The sequence below is a fragment of the Equus asinus genome, chromosome 13 (genome assembly GCF_041296235.1).
Source record: "Equus asinus isolate D_3611 breed Donkey chromosome 13, EquAss-T2T_v2, whole genome shotgun sequence".
Lineage (NCBI taxonomy): Eukaryota > Metazoa > Chordata > Mammalia > Perissodactyla > Equidae > Equus > Equus asinus.
This window is the reverse complement of record NC_091802.1, coordinates 40,377,310-40,392,212: the sequence shown is the minus strand read 5'-3', so window position 1 is coordinate 40,392,212 and position 14,903 is coordinate 40,377,310. Positions and strand designations below refer to the sequence as shown.

Sequence of the window (14,903 nt, the reverse complement as noted above, 5' to 3'; positions counted from 1 at the left end):
CCTTATGAGGTGGAAACTCTCTTTAGCCACATTTTAACAACTACCTAAACCCTTTCTGTAGACCTCTCCCCATCTCATTTCCATTCCTCCCTCTCTCCTCTCCCCATCTCCCCTTCCACCTCTCTTTTCAGTCTCTAATCTGCACTCCCACTCCACATAACTAATATACAAACTTCAAGGCAGACTCTCTATTCCCTAAATCCCACTGCCACATACAGCTTTACATGGATCAACTCTTAAGTTAAATTCTTCTTTTGAAGCTAACGCCTCACCACACCTTCCCAACATCCCAGCACTTTGGCACCTGGCTCACAGTCCACTACTCTCCCATCTCCTGCCACCATGGGAGACTTCATGCCTATGTAGATGGCCCACTTAACACCACAGTCTAACAGTTCCTAACCTCCTACTCCATTGACTTTCAGGGCAGTCCACTTCTGATCTCTTATTTCAGTGACCGTTGGGTCCCGTGCCCATGGCTGTTCACCGAACTTTGTCAAGATCTGGGGTTGTGCCAACTGTAAAATTCTAAACTCTGTCTTCCACTGTCCGACTTTAACCCATCTTCCTTCACCTCTCTCAATGTCCTTCTCACACTCTTCTTGCTCCATGACCTCATAAAGATGTCCCATGAGTCAACTTTTTTCTTTTTCTTCAGTGTATCTGTCCCTCTGGTCTTACTTCCTTCTTTATATGTAACCGTATGCTCAATCACCTCAACCATTTTCTCAAGAGCACTAGAAATTTCTTTGCTACTTTTTCTATCTTCTGAATCTAGCTTCAAATTCCAAAATGCACATCAGCCTGATCATCATCTTCTCTATTCCTACATCAGAATAACTTTCCAATACCATCATGCCTCGCTTAACGAAAGGGATACTTCTGATAAATATATCACTAGGCAATTTCATCATTGTACAAACATTATAGAGTGTACCTACACAAACCTAGAAGGTATAGCCTACGACATACCTAGGCTATATGGTACTAATCTTATGAGGCCACCATCATATATGCGGTCGGTCATTGACCAAACGTTGTTCTGCGGCTCATGACTGGATGCATTTGAATGTCGTTACAAATGAAAGCTGGGCCCTCAGTTCTTTCTGACTATCCCTTTACACATTGTTATTCAGGTATTTTTCCCAATTCCATGTACTTATTCTAAACAGTCACACTTCCTATCAGTCATCTCTTTCTAAGATATTCCACCAACCTCTCAAACCCAGTTGGTCTAAAAGTAAATTCAGTATCATCCTGCTCCTATATTCCCTATCTCAGTTAATATTGTAGGATTTCTAGCATCTGAAATCAACTACCTAAGGGTCATCCCCAACTCTTCTTTCTTTCTCATTCTCCAAATTCAATAAAACACCAAGTCCTCCCAACTTTTTCATCCCACCACCTTCAGCCTTCCCACCTGGACCATTGTCCTAACCCTACAATTGGCCTTTTTTCATTTCAACCTGATCATGTTGCCCTCTACTTTTTACTTAGGATTCACTCCAAATTCTTTAGACTAACACAGAAGGCTAAACATGAAACACCACTGTCTGGTCCTGGACATACAATTCTTAAAGATAATAACCATATCTTTTTCATCTCTGCATTTATTTGCCATCATGTCTTCATTTTTGCATTTAGAATTGAACACCAGGCATAGTACCTATACATGTTAAATAAAGGAATCAGTCAATATTTATGCTATTGTTCAAGGAAATAAATAGATGTTATAATCATGGTAAGACCAGAGAAGTTACCAGGATCATACTTTTTTAAATAACACATTTTTTTGTTCTCATGGGATAAAGTAAGTGTTTCTCCAGTTAATGGTTCTTTATACACCTCTCCGGTAATTAAGACCCTTGTGTAGCTGATGGTACCCTACCACAATCTTACTCAACTTTTTAAACTTTATAATACCCTGTGCCAGATAATGATGGTATATTCCTAGGGTCTAGATGAAAGTAAAGGATTACTCACTCAAAATTAAGAGTTAAAGTAATGAACTTAACATAGAATGAACCCTATTATATTTAAGATAATAAATATCCTGCAGCAACAGCTAGAGATGTCAGACACTAATTTAAAAAAAAAATCACCCAATTATACATAATTTCAAGCTAATCTGTATGATCCCATTTTTCTTATGGCATGCATAACTCAAATAAGAACACCCCAATAATTGTGTATAAAAGCCCAAAGAAACCAACAGGGTACAATATTCTGTTCTCCTTTGAAGTTGCGGCTATCCACAGACAAGGTGAACACTTCTCATATACCATGTCTCTCCGATTTTCTAGTGGGTCCAGGCATATTTGCTTACGGTCTGGATCTGGATCTGTCAGACCATCCAATGGAGGCACAGGCTTTGCAGGCAGCAATGCATGTGGCAGCTCTGTTGCTGGAAGTGGATTTTCCTGTGCCTTGGGAGGGGGTTTGGGCCGTGTTCCTGGGGGGAATCATGCTGGTGGTGTCCTTGGAAGTTCTGCTTGTGCTGGCTTTGCTGGAAGTGAAGGGGGACTCCTCTCTGGGAATGAGAAGGTGACCATGCAGAATCTTAATGACCGCTTGGCATCCTACCTGGATAACGTGCGAGCTCTGGAGGAGGCAAATGCTGAATTAGAGAGAAAAATCAAGGGTTGGTATGAAAAATATGGACCTGGATCTTGCCGTGGACTTGATCGTGACTACAGTGGATATCACTTAACAATTGAAGACCTTAAGAATAAGGTGAGAAATCACAAATTTGGAACTATTCAAAGAATTTAAAACTAAGAATTACCTAGCAAAAGACATAGAACTACAACAGGAAATGCTTCACAGCTGTTATCTGTAATTTATATTGTATTTATTATTTATTTTGATAAATAATTCTTCCTGTTTCTCAAAAATAGGTCCTTTGTTTCATGGATTTCAATGTAGCTTCAATGTTACCATTTCCATTATTGTTTATTTTGAAATGTATTCATTAACAAGAAAGTATTATATTCTAAAAGTTAAATGAGTATATGAGAAAAAATAAAATCATATCTGTAATTTTTAAATTTTAAACATTTTGGTTGTTACTTAAAGAAGTAAGATTTTTACACAGAAGCTTAATTGTGTTTTTATTTCCTGAAATAACAAATTATAAGAGCAGACTTATTTGTTGTGTTCTCCCTTTTGATTTCTTCTAGATTATCTCTTCCACTACGGCTAATGCTAATGTCATCCTGCAGATTGATAATGCCAGACTGGCTGCTGATGATTTCCAGCTAAAGTAAGTGATAGAAAACAATCATGTTCTATAAAAAAGTTTCATATGTATTTAATTTGATAAATAAAATATCAGTTTTATCCCAAGTTAAATAAACTATAACCTAAAACATTAAAGGAAGTAAAGCAAGTTATAATACTATAATACCATACAATACAAAGCATCTTATAATATCGCAATCAACCGTACTCACAATGTGCACATGTTTATTACATTTGGGGGACAAAATACCATTATATTTCTACGACTGCCTAGAATTGTGCCAACCACAAGGTAGACGCTCATAAATATTTGTCAACTAAGTAAAAATATTAACTAAGGTAAAATTCTAAAATGGTACATTTGTATTTATTGAGATATGCTATTGGAATTTCTGTGACTAAATAGCTGCCAATTATCCTGCACGGAATTGGGTGAAAGAGGTGAAGGAAGACTTTCTTTGTATATTTTTATAATATTTAGAGTCCTAATTCAATTTCTAACTTTCAGTTCAAAGCAGTTGGGTTATATTTCTCCACCTCCTGAGGTGATCTCATGCTGAAATTCATTTAACGCCCCCCTAGGTATGAAAATGAGCTCGCCCTTCACCAAAACACAGAGGCTGACATCAACGGGCTACGGCGAGTCCTGGATGAACTGACGCTCTGCAGGACCGACCAGGAGCTGCAGTATGAATCTCTGAGTGAAGAGATGACCTATCTCAAGAAGAACCATGAAGAGGTAGGAGAAGCTTTACTTCCAGGCAAACCACAAATTTGTACATTTTAAATACTTTTGGGGGGCATTAAATTACAATAGCAATTTGCACTCATTATAATCATTCAAACAAAGCCAGAGCATATTAAAAAAAAGAATTTCATTCCTCCCACTCTACTCTTCTAATCTCATCCTCTGAGGTACTGAATATTAACAATTTGATCTGTATCCTTCCATTTTTTAGGCTGATACAATATTCTATCCTCCTGAAAATAATACATTAGTTTTGCACTAATACAACCATCTATCTTTCCACTAGATTATTTCTTTCATTCATATATGCCTATTCTGAGGCTAACCTTCTCACAAAGGACGTCTCTGATTAAGAAAAAATGTCAATGTTTTCTCCATTTAATGAGCCTGGGTTTTCTTTAATGTTGAAATCTGCACAAAAATAAATCCATTGCTTGACACATAATACCAGATAACTTCAAACCCTTAAAAAATTATTACCCCAAAAGTAATTGCAAAAGTCTCCAAAACAATGGATGACAAATTTTCAGAAAACACCTATGACAAAAAGTGCCTCATCATTCGTTATAAATTCCTGAAACACCAAATCTACTTGCCCCAAGTGAGAAAATTATGGGAGAGGGGAAGAGAAGGAAAATTGGAAGGGAAAAATTAAAATAAAGGAGAAACAGGGAGAGGGAAGAGAGTCACAGAGCAGAGTGCTGGAAGAGACAGGCCACCAGAGGGTATTGGCAGGAGAGTGACAAGCAGACCCATGCATTGCAGACAGTATGACACCAAGATAAGAAAGAGTCTCAGAAGAGAAGAAATTGCAACCACAGCAGCCCAGCCAGGCTAGAGTCAGGATCAAAGCAGCATTCGTTGTCCCCATAAAGCCACACTAACCAAAAAGAAGGTAGCTCTGAATGCACTGAGGGTAGGAACAAAGAGTCACCACATCTCAACATCTCCTGAGAGTGTCCTATTTACCACATTCACCAGTGACCAATGCCCCTAAAATAACTGCAAGCAATTCCATTTGCAAACTTTTATAACAAGAAGAATTTTTCTTCACATGGAATCTTACATAAAATCCCAAAATACGGAAATAATTTAAAGTAATCAGTGGTTTCCTTGCACAATGTAAATCTTTTGCTCTGATGGATACTGGCGAGCCACTTGATCTAAGGTCATACAAAGATAGCTTAAGAAAGCAGAAGTACCTTCTGCAATCCATCAAAAGCAGTTGAAAAACGAAAAAGGTCAGCTACTTAAAGAACCAAGTTCAGGACATTGATAGGCTGATTTGTCCAGAAATCCATTCTCTGATTAGATCTGACTATTCAATGATTCGAACCTGGAGCATATCCTAGAACAGAGAGGCCAGAGAGTATAGTTGCTAAGAGCAGACACTCTGGAGTCAGGGTACCCACAATGTTCAAATCCAGGAGTGTTCATATCTCAGTCCTTTCAAGTACTAAGTATCTTGGGTGAGTTACTTTACCTCTCTATGCCTCGGTTTCCTAATCTGCAAAATAAGTCTAATAATAGTACCTACCAGAGAGATGTGAAAAGACTCCAATGAGTTAATGCATGTGAACTGTTTACAACAGTGCCTGGCATATGACAAGTACTCACTAAATGATAACTGTTGTCCCTAAGATGAGAGCTGCATGACAACAGGGATTTTTGTGTGTTTTTTCCCATGCTCTATTCCCATCAATAAGAATGCTGCCTGACATTTAGTCAATAATTATGTGCTTCATAACTCTCTGGTCTCTGTAACCCCTTCTCATTTGAAAGAATAAAACACTTCTCTTGAGATGCTGTGACCGTTTTTGTTGTGGTGTTGTTTGTGGTTGTTTTAATTAACAAATAACTAATTAAATTGATGATTGGCATGACTATGGATCAAATAAGTCAATTTAAAAATCGTGTGCCTTAAATTATACACTGGAATTTAAACCACAAACTTTGAGACATAAAGTAACCCCTGGGAACACTCGTCTCGGACTGCAGGTGATCGTAAACTGCCCCTAAGGTCACGCTCACGTTTCCCTCCAGGAGATGAAGGCCCTGCAGTGCGCGGCTGGAGGCAACGTGAACGTGGAGATGAACGCTGCGCCCGGCGTGGACCTCACGCTGCTGCTGAACAACATGCGGGCCGAGTACGAAGACCTTGCCGAGCAGAACCGCAGGGACGCGGAGGCCTGGTTCAATGAGAAGGTGAGGGCAGCGCGAGCAGCCCTGCCCACACCAGCCCGGTGGGTACAGGCCCGTTTAACCCCTTTGGCCCCACCTTCCAGAGCGCCACTCTGCAGCAGCAGATCTCCGATGACGCGGGCGCAGCCACCTCGGCCAGGAACGAGCTGACGGAGATGAAGCGCAGCCTGCAGACCCTGGAGATCGAGCTGCAGTCCCTCCTGGCGATGGTAGGTGAGAGCGCCGGTCAGCCTGGACTTTGTGATTCCACGAAGTCCACCTGAAACCCTTCCCTTCTTCCTTGTTATGGCTTTACCCACAAGATGAAGAGAGCAGGAAAGACAGACACCGAGGCACTCAGAAAGAGACACAGACAGAGCATTGCTTCCTCCCTAAGGTCACTGAGAATTTCCTTCCTGGTCGGTGCTCAGTGCTCATTTCATAAAATTGTTTCTTCCTTGGGGTTGTTCGTCTCAGCCCCACAGAGCTAGCAGCAGCAGTTGTGCTCCACCTGAAAATCAAGCAGCACCCTACAGTCATGCGACCATCCAGGGCAGAGCTAAGGTCACCAGCACCTCCTACTGTTGATGAAGCCCTGTTAAATTGAATCCTAGTATTGATGAAGGCCTATTCAAAGCCACATTGTGTTTTTCATCAGGCAGAGGAAAAGAGGGTACACATCTGATTCCATATGAGCACCATTGGCCTCTTCAGACCCACAGTGTCCAGGGCAGAGGTCCCATTCCAATACACCTCGCAGAGCTGGGCATTCAGGCACCCTGGCACCCACCCCAGTGACTTCAGAGGTTACCATGGAGAAAACTCAGGACTAAAACTGGCTTCCCTTCTGGGGTGGAGAGCTATGGCACCAATGTGGCCAAAGGGTTCCCTGTCTTCATCAGAGGTTTCACACTCTCCAAGGTCACCATGTTGTAACACAAAGGAAAGGGCTGCTCTGACACAAATGAGTGCAGAAGGAACGGAGGACTCAAAACAATAGGAAGATTATTTTGATTTAGCCCACTTAAAAAGTTGAGCTGCTTTCTTACCTTATTGTATTCAGCTTGGAGACTTGTTTTCACCACTGACCAACCCAACTTAACCAGCATGCCCCTCTTCTCCTCCCCCTCGTCACCTCCTCGCTGCTGGCTGGTACCAGAGACCTTCCCTGCTGCTTTGGGCTCCTAGAAACCTCCTCTCTTCCCCACTCCCTTCTTTCCTGCAACAAGACCCCTGAGGACCTGTTCCCGCTGCTGTACCCCTGAGTATGAATCCTCCCTCTCATTTCTGAGCTATGTTGAAGGAAATAAATTCCTGAGTTCCCAGAACAGAATTGTAAGCATTTTCACATGGAAGCAATGGTGCTAGAAAGTAATGAGATTCTGCGAAGCCAGAAGTACTATAGTTTGGGCTCATGAGAAAATCCATAAAAAGCCCATTTTAACACAAGATAACTGAATAGAATAACGGTAGCATAGAACTCAACTGCCATACCTGAGCTTCTTTTGTCATAAGACGAATTCTAAGCGTGATCTTCCATAATTTAGTACACAAATCACCTGTAAGTTGGGAGTTGTCTAAATATATAAATGTTTCACACGCTTCCTGTAATACACAAACTTCCAGGTTCATCTTGTCCTCCTTTCTCATCTACAAGCCAAGCTTTACAGCAGAAGGCTGTGAGGTAGAGATGCTGTCCCCTCTGATTTAGGAGAGTATTAGCAACCCTAAGAAGGAACGCCACATGAGGGTACATCATCAGGGAAATTAAAGGTTCGAACAGCCAAGCACACATCTCACTGACATCTTGTGACTTGTTGCTTCACCCTTCCCATTACCATCTGATCACCTTCCACACTCCTCTGCCCCTGGAGTGGGCCTGCCCAGCACCACCCATGCAATGCATCTGTCAGCCTATGTGTCCAAGTCCATGGTTCTTAGCCCCAATACAACCAATGTCTGCATGTTATGATCACTATTTTATAACTCCCTTTTCACAATCCTAGAATGAAGCCAATAGATAATATATTGAGCAACGAACAAAAATTTTTTAAAAACCCGTCTAATGTCATAACTGCAATAAAAAGGAAAAATATAAGTGTTTTAAAATAAAATATATTTAAAATGTAAATACTCAGGGCCAACTACCCTGGAACATGTAATAAAAGAGTCAGAGGCTTACATCTTCCTTTGATAAATGTTCTATTTTTAATAATGTAAGATCAGGAGTTGCCCCACACAAGAAAAAAAGGAAAATGAAAGAGTGGAAGTGGGGGTGGACGATCAGATAATAACTAATATCAGGAGAAGTAATAACCCAGATGTATTTATGTATGATAAAGGGAAGAGGAAAATTACTTTAATTGAAGGAGGGATCCTCTGACAAGACAAATTACACACTATGGAAGTAGGAATGAGGAGGTGTAATGTTCATAAGAGTAGTGTTGAAATAATGACCTGTACTGTGTTATGAAATTTATTTCTTGCCTTGAAATCCCACCCCTGTGAAGGCATTCATTCAATCTCAAATGCTTAATGAACGGCCTTTGATGACAGAAAATCGAGGACAGATTAGAAAAAAGAAACAGCAGCTCAAAAGGCCTTGGAACAGTGGTGAGACAGATCTCTGGTCTCTGGAGACAGGAGCAGAATAATACTGAAAACAGCAGCCAGCCCAGAAGGAGATATGTAATTTCAAAAAAAATAATTTCCAATATTGATTTCTTATTGTGCTACCCCAAAAAAAGTGTTTTAATATATAGGTTGGCCATCATATGAAATATTATCTAAATATCATGACTATCCATTGGAACAGTCAAAAGTCTCATGGGAAAGGGTCATTTATCCCGTCACCCCCCAGGCCTGGCCTCCACCCAGTAAATGCCCGTCACTTCCCCTTCCTCACCCCCTCCCGTTTTATTGTGATGAGCCCCACAAATTTTCTAAACTCGCCTACAGAGCAGTACTGCCATTTGCTGAGAAACACTGGTCTACACAGTCCTCAAAATGGTTTCATCCCTTGCTCCTTTTTATCTTGCATCTTTTCCGTCCTCAGAAACACTCCCTGGAGTGCTCCCTGACAGAGACGGAAGGCAACTACTGTGCGCAGCTCACCCAGATCCAGGCTCAGATCGGGGCCCTGGAGGAGCAGCTGCACCAGGTCAGAACCGAGACGGAGGGCCAGAAGCTGGAGTACGAGCAGCTCCTGGACATCAAGGTCCACCTGGAAAAAGAAATTGAGACCTACTGCCGCCTGATAGATGGAGATGGAAAGTAAGTAACACCATTTGAAAATCCAGTTTTTACCTATTTTAAACCACAACCATATACTGCCCATTTACCTTCCATGCCTCCAAGCCTTTTCTTCTTCATTCCCACTGCAGAAAGGCATGCCCATCTCTTGCCTCTGCAGTCATCTCTTCTGTATTTTGTACCTCACAGCCTCTTCCTCATCTGCCTTGGATGACCCCAGCCGTCCCTGAAGAACCCCCATTAGTTGTCCATGTTAATCACTGTGGGTTTCAAGATTCTCTCCACCCCACCCCTCAGTTCACTCCTAATATCACTGCTGCCCTGAAATAAATGTCCTCTGTACAAAATCCCGGGATCTATATGTAAAACAATTTCACTACAGCAGCCCAGGTTCACAGGTTCAGATCCAGGCATGGACCTACACCACTCACCAGCCATGCTGTGGTGGTGACCCACATACAAAATAGAGGAGGATTGGCACAGAGGTTAGCTCAGGGCAAATTTTCCTCAGCAAAAAAAAAAAAAAAAATCAAATGGAAACAAGGTTGTTTTGTATCCTCTTTAGATAACATTTAATTGCTTCCAGCTCCTGCACAAAATTTTTTATTTTCCTTTATAGAAAACTAAGGTCTGCTTTTGGCATACAACATTCACTTGAGTTTATGTTCATCTGTTGATTCAATGAATATTTATTAAGTGATAAGCAGAAATATTAAAGAATAAGCTGTTTTTTGTTTTACAGCTCATGCTCTAAATCAAAGGGCTTTGGATCAGGAAGCTCAGGGAATTCATCTAAAGGTAATGAAATCTAGTTCTATTTCTATTGCAGCAAATGCTCTTACATTAATGGCAGTTATACACTATGGCAACAGTCTATGTTTAAGTAATTTTAACTAAAGTGCTCTGAATTTAAAGTATTATTTTGAATGGATAAAACTATCCCAAACTATTATTATAAACCTATGCTTACTCCCTCAGCAAAAATGTACATGATATATTGTATTAACAGCCAACAGTGGAATTCTTTGTCATGTAATCCTTTAGGTTGAATATGTATTCACATATGTTTTATTTCTAGATTTATCCAAAGCCACACTGGTAAAGACGGTGGTTGAAGAGATAGATCAACGTGGTAAAGTTCTTTCATCGAGGGTTCAGTCCATTGAAGAAAAGAGATCTAAAATGGCCAATGGCAAGACAGAGCAAAGGGTTTCTTTCTAGCTGCCATTACTGAGAAAAGAATAATTTGGGAAGGGATCCCGCACAGCTGTATTATTCTAAATAGCAAAGAGATAATAAAAACCCTCTCTACCCTTAAAGATAAGTTACTTAGAAAAAATACTTGTTTTCTTAACTTTACAGGATGTTGGGTGTTTGTTTTCAAATAAATAAAAAAGTCGATGTGCATTCATTTCCATTCACTCATGACTAATAATTGAGGTTTTTTTCTGTGTCTAATTCATAGGGAGACATTTGTGAAATATATTCTAATTGCCTTCCACTCTAGTTTTAAATAGTAGTCAATACCACATGACATTTAAATATTAAACATTCACTAGACATAATCTTTAAATCTCACCACTTTTGCATGGGCAAAAATAATCTGTAAAAAATTCAGAAATTTCCCTGTGATTGAAAAGTCCCACCACTAGATGGTGCATTCATGGTATTTTCACCCGTGAGCCTATCTCAGACTCTTCTGGAGGTATGGGTACTTCCCAGGAAACCATTTCCCATATAATCAGGATTATCTCTGGAAAGATCCACGGCAATGAGCCTCGTGCTAATGACGTTTTTCCTAGAGCAGAGATCGGCAAACTTTTTCTGTCGGGGCCCAGATCGTAAGTATTTCAGGTTTTGCAGGCCATAAGGTCTCTTACTTTAACTACTCAGCTCAGCCATTGTAGCAGAAGGCAGCCATAGACAATAGATAGACAAAATGAGCATCACTGTGTTTCAATAAAACATTATTTACAGACGCTGACATTTGAACTGCAAATAATTTTGACATGTCATGAAATATTCCTCTTTGGGTTTTTTTTTCCCAACCATTTAAAAATGTAAAAAGCATTCTTAGCTCATGGGCTGTACAGTAACAAGTGGCAGACCACATTCAACCTGTCTAGAACATACCTGTTCTAGAACTTAAACTCTCATGCAGCTGATGAACAGTTCGGTTATTATGTCTTTCTATGTTTCTGGATCAAAATGTATGGTAGAGATTCCCAAAACATACTGAATTCCCTAAAAGGAGAGCAGCTCTCATATTTTTCTATTATGTGGCCTGATTCTAATGACAAGCTCCAGTCAGGGCAAGAATTCTACCCAACAACCCAACAGTCAGGTGGGAGTTAAAGAAGTGGCACAGAATGGGAAATTTATAAAATCTTGAGCCAAAAGTCACCAAATGAAGCAAATACTAGAAATTCATGGGCAAGTAACTTCCCAAATGTACAATGTAGAGGGCTAGCTACATGATTTGCAGAGCTCAGTGTAAGATGAAAATGTGAAGCCCCTTATAATTCCCTATAATCAGGGAAAAAGTATCATTAAAGGCACTAAAATGGGCCAGCCCCATGGCCAAGTGGTTGAGTTCGTGCACTTTCACTGGTTCAGATCCTGGGCACAGACATGGCACCACTCATCAGGCCATGCTGAGGTGGCACCCCCACATAGCACAACCAGAAGGACCACAACTAGAATATACAACTATGTACTGGGGCTCTTTGGGGAGAAGAAGAAGAAGAAAAGATTGGTAACAGATGTTAGCTCAGGGCCCATATTTAGAGAAAAAAAAGGCACTAAAATATAAAGTTTTTCCTTTCTTCAGCAATCTTACTCTTGACTTGTCATGTTTTTCTAATTTACCATTTAATGTCATTCTAAATAAATAAGAATTAAAATTTTAAGTTATTGGCATAAATTTTTTCTTCTTCTCCCCAAAGCCCCCAGTACATAGCTGTATATTCTAGTTGTGAGTGCCTCTGGTTGTGTTATGTGGGATGCCACCTCAGCATGGTCTGATGAGCAGTGCCATGTCCACGGCCAGGATCCAAACTGGCAAAACCCTGGGCCGCCAAAGCAGAGCATGCGAACTTAACCACTCGGCCACAGGGCCAGCCCCAATATTGGCATAAATTTTACTATTCATTTTTATATTGTGCAATGCCAATTCTATATACAAGTATAAGAATATTTAACTTGTATAGAGAATCACTGAAATTACACAATTCATATTTTGTAGTTCATACATGCATATGTATTTTGTTCTTACCAAAACAGTGGAAACAAACTCAACTCATTTTTATTTCACTTCTTTGTGTGCTCACATTCTACCAACACTCTCCACCACTGGTTTACTGATGAGTAAGAAAAGACAAGAAAAGGAACTGTGGGTTGCCCTTTCTTTCTACATCATTGTTTTTAGCCTAAGTGGTTGACTAATAGCATGAATGTAACTCAAGTGTATGATAGAGTTCCTGTATTGTTCGTGTTTCTTAGAACACCATTGCCTTCTTTCTGCATTCGAAGCAAGTTCTGTTTGAGTGGAAAACCTGGCCTCTTGGGGTTGTCAGAGACCCTGCTTACTCAGTCATAAACATTACACACTTACTTTATACTCGCTTTGAGTCTCACTGAACTCTGATGCATCGTGGGCCCACCAGAAGGACGTGCACATGGGCACTGCGTATGCTCCATGCGACTGTGGTAAGGAACTGCAGACAAGCACATTTTGAACACTCTTCTGCTCCCTTGTGTGCCCCATTGTCCCGTCAGACTCCACTTACAAGACACAAGTTCAAAGATAAAATTATTAAAAATATCAAGATGGCAAGAAGAGCATTATAACAAGTGTGGGGTCCTTCTGAACATGAGACCTTGTGCAACTGCCCAGGTTTCATGCCCGTGAAGCCAGCCCTGCTTATCAGGTGTGCTCAGAACACAGGGATCTTTAAAAACACTGTCTTCCCGGTGATCTGCTTCCCATGGCAAGAACACTGGAGTTCAGGGAGTACATATTGCTCTTTGTGGTAAGGGTACTATTGATGTGAAAAGATTAAAAAGGAAAACAAATCATTCTAATTCAGCATTTCTTGCCAAAGAAATAAACCAGAATTCCCTGTGTACTCTATGTATCTATTTAGCAAAGGAATGGATGTAAAGTTAAATTCTGGGTGCATTTCCTTTACATTCTGTTGAGTTCACAGGATGGAAGGAAACATCCCATCCTCAGGCCATAGAGTCTTGAATCTCTCCTTCCTTCCTAGTGTGGGAATCGACCTTGGCCTTTAGGTCTGTTACTTTCCTTTGCTTGGTAGAATTATCTAGGGCTCCTGAGTTCTTTAGGAGTTCTGCTAATTGATTATGTGTCCTTCTCCAATTCTTGAAGGTTCATGTTGCTTTTTGCTGTGGTGAGTTTCTACACCAGAGGTACTTCCAAGGAATTGGTCTCCACCTAAAGGGAAAGGAGTTCAGAGACCGTACCTGGGTGGTTGTTAAAGTGGAAATCACAAACTGCTATTCCTTCTTTCTGTGTGTGTGTGAGGAAGATTCCCCCTGAGCTAACATCTGTTGCCAATCTTCCTCTTTTTGCTTGAGGAAGATTGTCGCTGAGCTAACATTTGTGCCAAGCATCCTCTATTTTATGTGGGATGCCACCACAGTGTGGCTTGACAAGCAGTACTAGGTTCACACCTGGGACCTGAACCTGTGAACCCCGGGATGCTGAAGCAGAGCAGATGAACTTAAGAACTATCCCACCAGGCTAGCCCCTATTCCTTCTTTTAACAAACACCCAAGGGGCAGCCCCGTGGCCGAGTGGTTAAGTTTGCATGCTCCACTTCAGCAGCCCAGGGATTCACCTATTCAGATCCTGGGCGCTGACACGGCGCCGCTCATCAGGCCGTGCTGAGGCGGCGCCCCGCATAACACAACCAGAGGCACTGACAACTAGAATATATTACTATGTACAGGGGGGCTTTGGGGAGAAGAAGAAAAAAAAAGGAGATTGGCAACAGTTGTTAGCTCAGATGCCAACCATTAAAAAAAAACAAACACCCAAGATTTACGGGAGCTCATTGCAAGGGAAGTAAATTACCACTTGTTATTGGGTGTTGCAGATGTTTCGATATTGCTATTTTTCTTTTGATTTTTTTGTCATCATACAGAAATTCATCATTCATTGTCACATTCATAAAAATTTCCATCATAGATTCTGAGTTTTACATCTGCTGAGAAGTCTTTGTCATTCCAACATTTTAAATACAATTGCCCATGTTTTCTTTTAGTACTTCTGAGAGGCTCATATGATTTTTATGTGACATTTTTATCTGCTGCATGTAATATTGAACTACTCTCATTTTTTATAAGGGACTCCCTTGAAAAATTATATATTACTTAATATACTGTTGAATTGTATTTGTTAATATTTTACTTAAGATTATTCAAGATATTTATTTAAGATTGCTTAAGATTGTCTATT

The 14,903-nt window shown here is 40.5% G+C and overlaps 1 protein-coding gene across 1 annotated transcript; it reads left to right on the top strand.

The window, feature by feature from the left end:
* The first annotated feature begins 2,218 nt into the window (after nt 1–2,218).
* Nucleotides 2,219–10,841, top strand: KRT28 (keratin 28). Its single transcript, XM_070482154.1, has 8 exons — nt 2,219–2,733; nt 3,180–3,262; nt 3,823–3,979; nt 6,032–6,193; nt 6,274–6,399; nt 9,225–9,442; nt 10,164–10,219; nt 10,500–10,841. The coding sequence occupies exons 1-8, from the start codon at nt 2,284–2,286 to the stop codon at nt 10,640–10,642; spliced, it is 1,395 nt and encodes a 464-aa protein (XP_070338255.1). The 5' UTR covers nt 2,219–2,283; the 3' UTR covers nt 10,643–10,841.
* The last annotated feature ends 4,062 nt before the right edge of the window (nt 10,842–14,903 follow it).